The following is a 13,397-nucleotide window of genomic DNA, read 5'->3' as shown; positions in this document are numbered from 1 at the left end:
GAAGTGCCACCGCGACGCTGCCATGGAAGTGAGATGAGAGAAACTGCAACTTTGAGGCAAAAATCAGACTAAAACTGCGCATTTTTCCTGTTTTTTGTCTTTGCTCTGGCGACGATGAAGCCGCACAAACCTCTGTGTCACTGGGTGTGCTTTTTCTGGCTTTGCTGCGGGTTTGCGCGCGTGTTTGCGCAGGTTCAGCGCGAGGATGAGGATGGAGGCGGATGGTGAGTCTAATATCATGAGTTTATGTCATTTAAACCGTCACATTTCAACCTTAATTCATCATGTACTTTAAGTTATGTGTGTTACGTTTTTATCAATCAGTTTTATTTGTGGCCAATTTGAAGTTTGCATTTCTTGTCAAAACAAAACTTTATGAAAAATTTTGACTTTGGCGCCATCCAGCGGTATTATTATAAATATGTATTATAATTATATGTATTATTATTATTATCATTATTATTATTATATTGATTATTTATTATTGTCATTATGTCTGATTGTTGTTGACAGGCGCTCGAGTGCAGATCCCACACTGGACGACGGGGGGCGCTGTAACATCCCGGTCTTGGACAACATTTCCTACAAAGACTTCATGGAGAGGTTTTACAATATTTAACCCTTTTTACCCTAAACTATAAACCACTTTAGCTGCTTTTGTTCATTTGCTCCTGGTGTTTTCAATGCAGGTTTGTGTGAGTTTGACTGTAAAAGTCACGTGTTTTTCTCTAATATCTAACACACTCTAAAGACTCTAAAACACATGAAAAGAGCTTTTATAACAAAGACTGTAACATTATTAAATCAAAATGAATGAAGTATTTCTGATTTTTTTATCAGTAATACACTTTATATATCAGAAATATTCTCTCTAGGAGCTTAAGTCACATATTTAACCTGTATTTGGGTAAAATGTGTTTAATTTTTGTAGATTTTAGTCACGTTTTTGTTTCTTTTAGTTCCCTGTTTGTCGCATGTGTGTTTAAAAAAGTATCAGTGTTCAATAGAAATAATCGACCACTAAAATATTTGTTGGTTGCAGTTGGTTCTGACGGTTTCAGCTGCATTTCTAGTTAAGTTTTTGTTGATATTAGTCACTTTTTCTTGATTTTAGTCATGTTTTTGTTGATTTTTAGTTCTGTGTTTGTCGCTTTAGTCACATATTTAACCTAGATTTAGTAGAAATAGTGTTTAAAAAGTATCAGTGTTCAATAGAAATAATCGACCACTAAAATATTTGTTGGTTGCAGTTGGTTCTGACGGTTTCAGCTGCATTTATGTACATTTTAGTCATGTTTTTGTTGATTTTAGTCATGTTTTTGTTGATTTTAGTCATGTTTTTGTTGATTTTAGTAACTTTTTGTTGATATTAGTCATGTTTTTGTAGCTTCTAGTCATGGTTTTGTTGCTCTTAGTCATGTTTTTGTTGCTTTTAGTTCCTTTTATTTGGTTAAAATGTGTTTAAAAAGTCTCACTGTTCAATAGAAACACTTATTGGACGTGTAACATACGGTCAGGTTTACGTTTGAGGAGGACATACTTTGTGTTCATGATCTGGACAATATATTTCCACAGGTTCTTCTCTTGTTCTGGAGGTTATTCTGGACATTTGAACAGGTTTTATTCTGACCGATCCATGTTTCGTCACGTCTGCACGCTCAAACACCGGGACAAATGAAGCTTTCCTGATGCTCTCCGTTTCCGTGGTGATGTATGCTTGTGTTTTGTTGTAACAGATTCGCCTTCAGTGGCCCCGTGATCCTCAGGGGCCTCACAGACAACACGGTGCGTCTGCTTTGACTCAGAACACACTTTGACTCCACATTTCTGTCACGACTCAAGAAACAACTCAAGTATTTGAATTTAAAATCATCATCAGGTTTTTACTTTACGTTTTGCTTCTGTTATTGCAGAAGTTTCGGCGTCTTTGCTCCAAGAAGAATTTACTGAGAGAATACGGAGATCGCACCGTGAGACTGAGTACTGCAAATACTCACTCCTACAGGAAAGGTACTGCAGGATTTATACTAAACTGCAAATACTCACTCCTACAGGAAAGGTACTGCAGGATTTATACTGCAAATACTCACTCCTACAGGAAAGGTACTGCAGGATTTATACAGCACACTAATACTACAAATACTACTGGGTCATTCTACAAAACCGGTGTTTTTACCTTTTTCCACAATTTAATGTGTGACGGCAGAAAGATTAAACTCTACAGCTTCGTCTAGAATAAAACTAAACATCAAGTTTGGATCTTACTTTTTAAATTTGGCTCACAAATGTTCAAGTGAAGTCACTGTAACTGTCTGAAGTGAACAAAATCAGACACAAATTAGGATTTTTGTAGAAAAAAAAATAGAACCAATTGTCAGTAAAGACTCTTTGATTAGAAATATCATATTTTTTTATTTAGTTGAAAATATAAATTCAAAATTGCAACATTGAATTTCAGAAAAGGCAAATGTGTTTTAAGAATTACAAATGTAGAAATATCTGATTTAGAACTCCACAAATGACAAACTGAAACTTTAATTCAAAACCATTTGACTAAATATTATAATTCTGCCTCAGAAGACTCAAAAGGTTTCGTAAAATGAGGCGCAAAAGAGAAACTGACGTCTGATTCATCATGTGAAGTGTCAGTGAAGGACAAAGTGTCTGAAGTTTCTTGTGTCTGCAGTGGACGTGTCCTTCAGAGAGTACGTGGAGAACTTCCTCCGGCCTCAGGCGCACGACGCTCTGGGAAACGGTCAGACAAACTTCAGGAACAAACTCTTCATCGTGAACTAGATTTGAGGAGAGTTTCTGGTGTTTTTCAGACACGTTGTATTTCTTTGGAGACAATAACCAGACAGAGTGGCAGCATCTGTTCTCAGAGTACAGTCCTCCTCCTTTCACTCTGCCTCACACCACCAGAGCCACGAGCTTTGGCGTCGCAGGTAACGCCAGGAACAAGAATAACACTGATATGACTCGTAATATTGTTCCACAGACTCTTCAGTTCAGATCTGACCTGGTCTTGTCTTTGGTTCAGGAGCTGGAACTGGAGTCCCATTCCACTGGCACGGCCCCGGCTTTTCTGAGGTCATCTACGGACGCAAGGTGAGCCACGACTCCGGAGCGCGCGCGACCTGACTCCGGAGCGCGCGCGACCTGGCTCCGGAGCGCGCGCGACCTAGCTCCGGAGCGCGCGCGACCTGGCTCCGGAGCGCGCGCGACCTGGCTCCGGCGCGCGCGCGACCTGACTCCGGCGCGCGCGCGACCTGACTCCGGCGCGCGCGACCTGACTCCGGCGCGCGCGCGACCTGACTCCGGCGCGCGCGCCCTGACTCCGGAGCGCCCGCGCGCGCCCTGACTCCGGAGCGCCCGCGCGCGCCCTGACTCCGGAGGGCCCGCGCGCGCCCTGACTCCGGAGGGCCCGCGCGCGCCCTGACTCCGGAGGGCCCGCGCGCCCTGACTCCGGAGGGCCCGCGCGCGCCCTGACTCCGGAGGGCCCGCGCGCGCCCTGACTCCGGAGGGCCCGCGCGCGCCCTGACTCCGGAGGGCCCGCGCGCGCCCTGACTCCGGAGGGCCCGCGCGCGCCCTGACTCCGGAGGGCCCGCGCGCGCCCTGACTCCGGAGGGCCCGCGCGCGCCCTGACTCCGGAGGGCCCGCGCGCGCCCTGACTCCGGAGGGCCCGCGCGCGCCCTGACTCTAGAGCTGTGTCTATGTTTTTGCAGCGCTGGTTTCTGTTTCCTCCGGACAAACAGCCGCACTTTCACCCCAACATGAGCTCTCTGTCCTGGGTCACTCACAGCTACAGCTCCCTAACCCTGGAGGAAGCACCACTGGAGTGCACCATCCGACCTGGAGAGGTAACAGGACCGGGACTGAACCGGGACTGAACCGGGTCTAATCCAGGAGCTTCTGTCCTCAGGTGCTGTATTTCCCGGACCGTTGGTGGCACGCGACGCTGAACCTTGACACCAGCGTCTTCATCTCCACGTTCCTGGGATGAACTCTGACCTTTGACTTCCGAGTCACATGACCTTCACCACATTCACGATCTGTGTTTATACTTCAATCATTCCAAAATGTGTGGCTTTGTGGCTCCAGAGATGTTTGTTCTCAGGGAAATCTGGAGATGAAAAGTCTTTGTTTTGCTTTTGTGGTTTCTATTGAACACGTAGACTATTAAAATACATTTTTAACCAAATAAAGGTTGAAAAATGGTGACTGAAGACTTCTGTCTAATGTTCTACCAAATGAATGTAAATAAATCTTGCATTTATGTGCATCAATATTATAACTTTTATTTTCTGTAATAATGCACAAAATGATCTGAAATCTTAGAAACAAGAAGTTCGTATCCAGAAGACTTCTTCTGTATTTTCACGTGAAGAGGACCAGACTCGTTTTTTTACTCTGGGACCTCAGCGCAAATCCACGAGCTCAGACGGACCAGGACCAGAGCCAGGACCAGGACCAGAGCAAGAGCCAGGACCAGGACCAGAGCAAGAGCCAGGACCAGGACCAGAGCAAGAGCCAGGACCAGAGCAAGAGCAAGAGCAAGAGCAAGAGCAAGAGCCAGGACCAGGTCAAGAGCAAGAGCCAGGACCAGAGCAAGAGCAAGAGCCAGGACCAGAGCAAGAGCAAGAGCAAGAGCCAGGACCAGAGCAAGAGCAAGAGCCAGGACCAGAGCAAGAGCAAGAGCCAGGACCAGAGCAAGAGCCAGGACCAGAGCAAGAGCAAGAGCAAGAGCCAGGACCAGAGCAAGAGCAAGAGCCAGGACCAGGTCAAGAGCAAGAGCCAGGACCAGAGCAAGAGCAAGAGCCAGGACCAGGTCAAGAGCAAGAGCCAGGACCAGAGCAAGAGCAAGAGCCAGGACCAGAGCAAGAGCAAGAGCCAGGACCAGAGCAAGAGCAAGAGCCAGGACCAGAGCAAGAGCAAGAGCAAGAGCCAGGACCAGAGCAAGAGCCAGGACCAGAGCAAGAGCAAGAGCCAGGACCAGAGCAAGAGCAAGAGCCAGGACCAGAGCAAGAGCAAGAGCCAGGACCAGAGCAAGAGCAAGAGCCAGGACCAGAGCAAGAGCAAGAGCCAGGACCAGAGCAAGAGCAAGAGCCAGGACCAGAGCAAGAGCAAGAGCCAGGACCAGAGCAAGAGCAAGAGCCAGGACCAGAGCAAGAGCCAGGACCAGAGCAAGAGCAAGAGCAAGAGCCAGGACCAGAGCAAGAGCAAGAGCCAGGACCAGGTCAAGAGCAAGAGCCAGGACCAGAGCAAGAGCAAGAGCCAGGACCAGGTCAAGAGCAAGAGCCAGGACCAGAGCAAGAGCAAGAGCCAGGACCAGAGCAAGAGCAAGAGCCAGGACCAGAGCAAGAGCAAGAGCCAGGACCAGAGCAAGAGCAAGAGCAAGAGCCAGGACCAGAGCAAGAGCCAGGACCAGAGCAAGAGCCAGGACCAGGTCAAGAGCAAGAGCCAGGACCAGAGCAAGAGCCAGGACCAGGTCAAGAGCAAGAGCCAGGACCAGGACCAGAGCAAGAGCCAGGACCAGGACCAGAGCAAGAGCCAGGACCAGGACCAGAGCAAGAGCCAGGACCAGGACCAGAGCAAGAGCCAGGACCAGGACCAGAGCAAGAGCCAGGACCAGAGCAAGAGCAAGAGCCAGGACCAGGTCAAGAGCAAGAGCAAGAGCCAGGACCAGAGCAAGAGCCAGGACCAGAGCAAGAGCAAGAGCCAGGACCAGGTCAAGAGCAAGAGCCAGGACCAGAGCAAGAGCAAGAGCCAGGACCAGAGCAAGAGCAAGAGCAAGAGCCAGGACCAGAGCAAGAGCAAGAGCAAGAGCCAGGACCAGGTCAAGAGCAAGAGCCAGGACCAGGACCAGAGCAAGAACCAGGACCAGGACCAGATTCTATTGGAATAGTGGGACTTTTACTGTTAAAACATGTGTTTGGTTCAAATACAAATAAACTGTTGGATTGGACAGCTTGAGGTAAGTTAAAAAAATTAGCTCTGTAACAAATAAAGTCACAATTAGTGTCCGTACGTCAAGGTCAAGCTTTATTTATATGGCACATTTAAAATACAGTGCACATATTCAGTGGTGCAAATGACATGATGAAAACAAAACGGTCGCATAAATATACTTAAATGTTCAAAGTCAAACTGAGAAGAGAGAAAAGAGACACGTTTTTAGTTGTGATTTTTAAAAATGCACGAGCTCCGCACATATTTTAATAATTGCACTTTTACCCGGTCCCAGTTCAAACTTATTTTTATGAGTTAAGACTATAAATGTCATTGTAAAGGCACATTTTCACTGCGCGTTGAAACAGAAGAAAAGAAATGTTATTCATTTGACAAAAGTGGCAATGATCAGTTTTATGTTCATTTCTTTTACATTCAAAACCACTACCATCAGTCGTCGTCGTCGTCAGTTTATTGTCTTTATTTGAGACACATTTCCTTTACATTACATCAGGCACATTACAGTTTTACCGTGTGACAAACTATGATGTTACTTCTACATTTCCTTCTACACTTCACATTTAGAAGTATCTTTTTAGACTGAAACGTCGACCTGCCCGGTGACGACAGGTCGCATGCGTCACGCCCACTCGACAACTTTTTATCTCATGCCTGTTTATGCTGATAAGAACTGGAAGGACTAAAAACGCTCGGATTAAAAGAGTTCCGTGCGTTGCCCATCGATTCTCTAGAAATCCACATTGTTTTTCAGTCCCCTGTGTCTGCACTTTCTCTGAAGCGGTCCTACTTCCTCGCCAACCGAGCTAAACTGTAATCACATCTGCTTCACGTCTGCCGTCCGACATGGCCCAGACCACGAGATCATGTGACATAGGTCAAAGGGTCAATAATCTGGCGCAAGGTCAAACAACATTCTTTTAAATTCATAGATATTAGTACAAACTTTAGACATTTAGATTTAAAATGCGTCGTTCATTAGAGCAATTATCATATACATATAAAAGCATGCACACAACATTTAAGATAGACCACTACGCTAAGAAATGTTTCTGATTGAATGGTTGGTCTAAACTTTATTTTTTAGGATGAAAGACATTGAAAATCTTCATCCAAATTGTTTTATTCTTCTCGGGTTGAAGCTGCTCTTCGCCCGCTTCCTCCAGTTTCCTGGCATTTTTCTTCTTGGAGACTTTGGAGATGATTTTGGCCTTGTCCCTCATGGCCTCCAGAGCCTGAATGCGTTCGTTGTAGCCGGGTTTTCTTTCACTCTTCTCTCCTTCGATCATCATGTGGATGTAGTCCGGAGCTGTCAGAGGGTTTGGCCGCAGCGCGATCTCACTCAGGCGCGTTAGACTTTGAGCGGATTGATCTATCAGCGACATGATGACGTCCTGGAGGCTTTCGATCTCCTCCTCTTGACGCTCGATCAGCTCCTCCACTGTCAGCTTCTCCTCTTGAGCTTTTGCATACTTTTCCTTCATTTCTCGGAGCGTCTGCTTCTGCTTCACTGGGACGTAATCCCACTTGTAGGGCTGGTTTAAGTGAGTGCTCCAGTGGCACTTTCCCGGACAGACGGTGCAGGTTCCTGCTCCGTCCATCGCAGCACATCTGTCCTTCTTACTGTCCTCTTTGATGGCACACGGGTGGTGGCACGTCACGTAACAAACCTGGCAGTTGGTCAGATATTCTCCTTTGTTGGTGAGTGGGACTTGGACCGGCTTGATCACTTCTACTTCAATCTCATGGTTTTCATTGGAAGTCATGTCTGTTTCATGGTCTTTAACCTTTTCCATAGTGGTTTTTATTTCTTGGATTTTGGCTAAACCAGCTTTAACTTGAGGCTGCAGACCTTCCACTGCTGTCTCAAGCTGCTTGCGTTCTTTGAGCACTTCTTTTGTCATTTGTAAGCTTTTGGTTTCCATTTTATTTAAGTCTGTTAGGAACTTTTGCATACTTTTCGTGCCCATGCGCCAAAACATCTCATCAAACTCGTCATCCGAATCCTCATTTTCGGCCTCCCTGTAGTCTGAAAACAACACAGAGTTGTTGAACTTGTAGTGAATTGGGAGACCAAGTTCATTTTTGGGGCAAGGGAGGCCAGCAGCGTTAATGGCTTCAAGAACCGGGGGCTGTTTTCCATCTGCAAAAGTCACCAACATAAGAATGTTCTCTGCCACATCTTTGCCAAAAATGGACGTCACCGAGTCAAAGACATATTTCTGAGTGTGTGTGAGGCGAGCCAGCGAGGCCTGGGCTACGAAGCAGATGGCATCGATGTGACTGATGCCTTTTGAGGAGCTGAAGAGCTTTCGGATCTGCTCTGTGATCTCCTCGTCTCTCTGGATTCCTCTGGTGTCTCCAAACCCAGGCGTGTCCACCAGAGTGAGAGAGAAAGGGATTCTGAAGCCTTCCTGGAAGTGGAGCTTGTAGACGCTGACGTCACAGGTCTGGCTCTCAGCCTGGGATTTTGAGGGATCTTCATGAACCAATTTGAACCTGAAATTGTCTTTGCGCTCCACACCTGTGATGTAGTTTACGATGGCGTTTATTAAAGTGGACTTTCCCGATCCCGTGGCTCCCATGACCATCACAGTGCGATTTTGCCGTGTGCTTTCTCTCCCCAGGCTGTACATGCGACATCCATCAATGTCAATGTCCTCCTGTGTCAAGGGCAGTTTGAAGAGTGGAGGATATGATCCAGATCTGATCTCTTTGCTGATGTGTTTGAGGTACTCAGCGATTCTGTCAAACTGGCGTCTTGTGGTGACAACATATGTTATGTCAGTATCTTTACTTCTCCCAGAAATCCCACAGTCGCAGTGGACCCTCACTGCGTATTTAGTGTCGGACTGAAGCCCCGAAATGACCAACCTCTGAACCACTGAATACTTCTGGTTCCACTGCAGAACCTGTTCAGCGTCACTTTGAGCGTACTCCACTACAAAGCCCAACATGGCTGTATTTTTTCCAAATGTTGCCGGTTCCTTCCACTTGATGGACATTTCTGTAGAGGTGACTTCCACTTGGAGGTTTCTTGGGGCGCTGCAGGGTAACGTTTTTATGCTTTCCTCCATTTCATGCACTGGACTGACACCGACTCCTGTCACTGCGCGACATCGGACTCTGTATTCTGTGTTTGGGTCCAAATCTTTCAGAGCGACTTGCTCAGCTTTTGGAGCGGTGATTTGATGCCATTCATCTTCTTCCATCCTGAACTCAACGCTGTAAGATCTGACGTTTTTAGCCCCAAATTTAGGAGTAGAAATATCTAACGTCACATTGTTGTAGTCAATGTCACATACGGTTATTTTGTCAGGTTTTGACGTAGGTTCAAAATCTTTATTGGGAAGACTGCTTACTTCATAGAGGTAAATACTTGAACCTTTATGGTTCTCATCTGTTTGGCCCATGATCAGAAACGTGATGCTCTTGTTTTCTTTGTTGGCCTCAGCAAAATCACTGAACAGCTTGGCCTTGTGTCTCAGTGCATTGGCAACATCCACTGAAAGGAACCACTGCTCCGTTTCCAGTGCACGAGCAGATGAATTGTCTCCTTCTTTTAAATACTTATCTAATGACTCCAGGTACGCCTCTTTATTTCCCAAAGACGTGAAGACAAAGCAAACGCACTTCTCCCTGTTCAGAATCTGTTCATCGAGCTCTTTGGGCAGGACAACTGCAATGTTTTTCAGCATTTTTGTGTAGGATTTTAAGATTCCTATTTCTCTTTCTTTGAATTCTATCCAATCACTCAGATTTGAACTGTTGAACGGAGAGGAAGTTCTCTTTTTAATGATATCGGCGAGTTCTGCCTCTTCCTCTCCACCTCCCCGGATTGCTGGAAGCTTCCTTGCCAAAAGTTTTTGGAAATTCAACCTAAACTCTGTACACAGATCTTTGAAAGATTTAATTTTTTTACTGATCTGGGGGAAAATCTGCACAGTTTTGGTTTTTAGCGCATCGTTGCACCTCAGTTCCAGGTCATTGAAGTCTTCTAAGACACTCTGTGCTTCTTTCACTAAGCGAACACTTATGTCTCGCACTAGCCTCGCAGCAGCTGAATCTAAAGCTGTGAGCGGCAGCAGCCAGACTTTAACTGGAACAGCCCTTTCTCCATTAGCTCCAAGCAGTTTGGGCAGAGTCTGATAAACCTCCACTGCATCTACGAAACTAACTGGGCTTTTCTCAAGGTTAAAATCGCCATAAAATTTACAAGAGAATTTATCGACATCGGCTCGGTCCTTGTCGTTCATCTTCAGGTCTCCTTTTCCTTCAATGGAGATAGTCGGTATTTTCTTGATAATCGCCTGAACGTTTCCTTGAATATCCTGTTCATTTTCGCTTTTAGACACTTCGCGGTCAAACACAAAAAAAGCCTGAGCTCCGTAAAGAATGGCGGTCACGACATGTGTGGCTATGCCTTTGTCAAACACATCAGGATGCGTCACGTTTCCTCTTCCCAGATGTTTCATGGTGAGCTCTTCAAACCTCGTGGTGGAGTTGTATTTGAGAGTAACTCGGGCCTGTTTTTTGGACGTTTTTTGATCATTCAGATATTTTGCTGAACCATCGACTTCCACCAGTCCACCAAGGAAGCTAGCTTTAAGCGATGCTTCCACATTTAAGGCAGAGGATTTGTCCTCGATGGATTCTGAAGCCACGATTTCAAATTCACTGTTGGGTTTTATTTGTGTCCCTGTGTCCTTTTTCAAATGGTCAAGGTCCCAGAGTGTCATCCCTGTCAGAAAATAGAGCCATAAATTAGACATGATGAAGATGGACAAGATTACATCATAAACACCACAGTCACAGAGGAAATATACATGAAATATATACTGGAATCTTGAAATTGGAGGTAGAATAGGTAAAATTGTATATTGTATTGTGTGGAGCATTTCAATTTGACACAAAGAAAATGGACAAACCCACCTCTGACGTAATGAATTGGACTTTCAGAGCATGATTTTGAATAGTTTGTTATAGAATGTGATGTCATAATCTCATAATCTCAGGGCCTGAGTAACTCAAAATAAGATAAAATAAGATAATCCTTTATTGTCCACACATGGGGAAATACAGAGGAAATCTCCAAAATGTAACTCAACTAATATGTCCTTCTTCTTATTAGTTTGGTTTTGGTTCCACAAACATGTGATATTAAAGGCGCAATGGACGATTTTTCGGCGATTTGAGAACGCAGGCGGAAGTGCGCATGTGCACTCCCCCGTGTGGACTGATACAACACACACGTGCGTTTGTTTATTAGCGCGACGGATCGCATCGCATCTCTCGTCTCCCGTAGATTTCAGTCCTCTTCTGAGTCAGCTCGAACAGTCTTTCTCCGTCTTAATTTTGTTCCGTACACTGAGGGAACTATATTATGATAGATCAATGCACTTAGACACGCGGAAACGTGGGGAGGAGCCACACGCGGCTGCAGGTGAGCGGTAGGTGCGTTTTATGATTGATACGTGGCAGGACTAATGGGGAGTCCACGCCACGAGGAAATAAGACTCAGATTTGGGCCAAAAAAATCCATTCAAAGTCCATTCAACCTTTAATCAAATGTCTTAAAGTCCTTTAACTGACAACAACCAGGTCTTTGGAGATGAAGAATGGAATCACTTTCTGAGGTTGTTGTGAAAATGTGCCTTGTTTTTGTTTCGTGCCGATTGGCCAAGTAATTATAAAGATTCTGAGTTTAAACTAAAGACATTCTGAAATATTGTGAGGCCACTGTACATGTGTTATACTAAATGTAATTTTCAGTGAAATACAAAACTGTGAAAATGTGAAAAACAACAATGTTGATTTTAAATAACCCATACCGGGGACAATGGAGTCCTCTCTGCAGTCGTACAACATGCCCAGGGTAAAGGGCCGTCCCAGGGCGGGCATCTGCAGCGTTCTTCCACTCGAGGAATCCATCTGCAGAACAAGACCGCCACGAGCATCAGAACGAGACCGCCACGAGCATCAGAACGAGACCCCCACAAGCATCAGAACGAGACCACCACGAGCATCAGAACGAGACCCCCACAAGCATCAGAACGAGACCACCACAAGCATCAGAACGAGACCACCACAAGCATCAGAACGAGACCACCACAAGCATCAGAACGAGACCACCACAAGCATCAGAACGAGACCACCACAAGCATCAAAACGAGACCCCCACAAGCATCAGAACGAGACCACCACAAGCATCAAAACGAGACCACCACAAGCATCAGAACGAGACCACCACGAGCATCAGAACGAGACCGCCACAAGCATCAGAACGAGACCGCCACAAGCATCAGAACGAGACCACCACAAGCATCAGAACGAGACCACCACAAGCATCAAAACGAGACCACCACAAGCATCAGAACGAGACCACCACGAGCATCAGAACGAGACCACCACAAGCATCAGAACGAGACCACCACAAGCATCAGAACGAGACCACCACGAGCATCAAAACGAGACCACCACGAGCATCAGAACGAGACCACCACAAGCATCAGAACGAGACCACCACAAGCATCAAAACGAGACCACCACAAGCATCAAAACGAGACCACCACAAGCATCAGAACGAGACCACCACAAGCATCAGAACGAGACCACCACAAGCATCAGAACGAGACCACCACGAGCATCAAAACGAGACCACCACGAGCATCAGAACGAGACCACCACAAGCATCAGAACGAGACCACCACAAGCATCAGAACGAGACCACCACAAGCATCAGAATGAGACCACCACGAGCATCAAAACGAGACCACCACAAGCATCAGAATGAGACCACCACGAGCATCAAAACGAGACCACCACAAGCATCAGAACGAGACCACCACAAGCATCAGAACGAGACCACCACAAGCATCAAAACGAGACCACCACAAGCATCAGAATGAGACCACCACGAGCATCAAAACGAGACCACCACAAGCATCAGAACGAGACCACCACAAGCATCAGAATGAGACCACCACGAGCATCAAAACGAGACCACCACGAGCATCAGAACGAGACCGCCACGAGCATCAGAACGAGACCGCCACGAGCATCAGAACGAGACCCCCACAAGCATCAGAACGAGACCACCACAAGCATCAGAACGAGACCCCCACAAGCATCAGAACGAGACCACCACAAGCATCAAAACAAGACCACCACGAGCATCAGAACGAGACCACCACAAGCATCAGAACGAGACCGCCACAAGCATCAAAACGAGACCACCACAAGCATTGGTGGAAATGGTCCGAGACTCCCTCGCCTGCTGTGGTCAGTGTCCTGCCCAGTGTCCAGGACCTGAGCCACGCGCAGGACATTAACCAGATGGACATGGGGACACTGCGCGGGGGAAATGATTGTTTGTGATAAAAGGCCCGCATTATAAAGATCGATCTATTGTGGACTTTTGTTCTAACTTT

At 46.4% G+C, this 13,397-nt stretch overlaps 2 protein-coding genes across 2 annotated transcripts; one reads left to right on the top strand and one right to left on the bottom strand.

Moving 5' to 3' along the window:
* Window positions 1-31: 31 nt before the first annotated feature.
* On the top strand, window positions 32-4,178 carry jmjd8 (jumonji domain containing 8). Its single transcript, XM_072442822.1, has 9 exons — window positions 32-224; window positions 514-603; window positions 1,737-1,785; window positions 1,914-2,010; window positions 2,687-2,755; window positions 2,826-2,945; window positions 3,041-3,108; window positions 3,726-3,860; window positions 3,923-4,178. The coding sequence occupies exons 1-9, from the start codon at window positions 115-117 to the stop codon at window positions 4,001-4,003; spliced, it is 819 nt and encodes a 272-aa protein (XP_072298923.1). The 5' UTR covers window positions 32-114; the 3' UTR covers window positions 4,004-4,178.
* A 1,941-nt stretch (window positions 4,179-6,119) lies between these two features.
* Window positions 6,120-11,898, bottom strand: LOC140358135 (uncharacterized). Its single transcript, XM_072442808.1, has 2 exons — window positions 11,799-11,898; window positions 6,120-10,708 (listed from the first exon to the last, which is right to left on the bottom strand). The coding sequence occupies exons 1-2, from the start codon at window positions 11,896-11,898 to the stop codon at window positions 7,044-7,046; spliced, it is 3,765 nt and encodes a 1,254-aa protein (XP_072298909.1). The 3' UTR covers window positions 6,120-7,043.
* Window positions 11,899-13,397: the final 1,499 nt, after the last annotated feature.

This window comes from Eucyclogobius newberryi, unplaced genomic scaffold, assembly GCF_026437365.1.
Source record: "Eucyclogobius newberryi isolate DKJ021-1_F unplaced genomic scaffold, fEucNew1.0.hap1 SCAF_13, whole genome shotgun sequence".
Classification (NCBI taxonomy): domain Eukaryota; kingdom Metazoa; phylum Chordata; class Actinopteri; order Gobiiformes; family Gobiidae; genus Eucyclogobius; species Eucyclogobius newberryi.
Note: the sequence above shows the minus strand (reverse complement) of the source record. Positions and strands in the feature narration are given on the sequence as shown.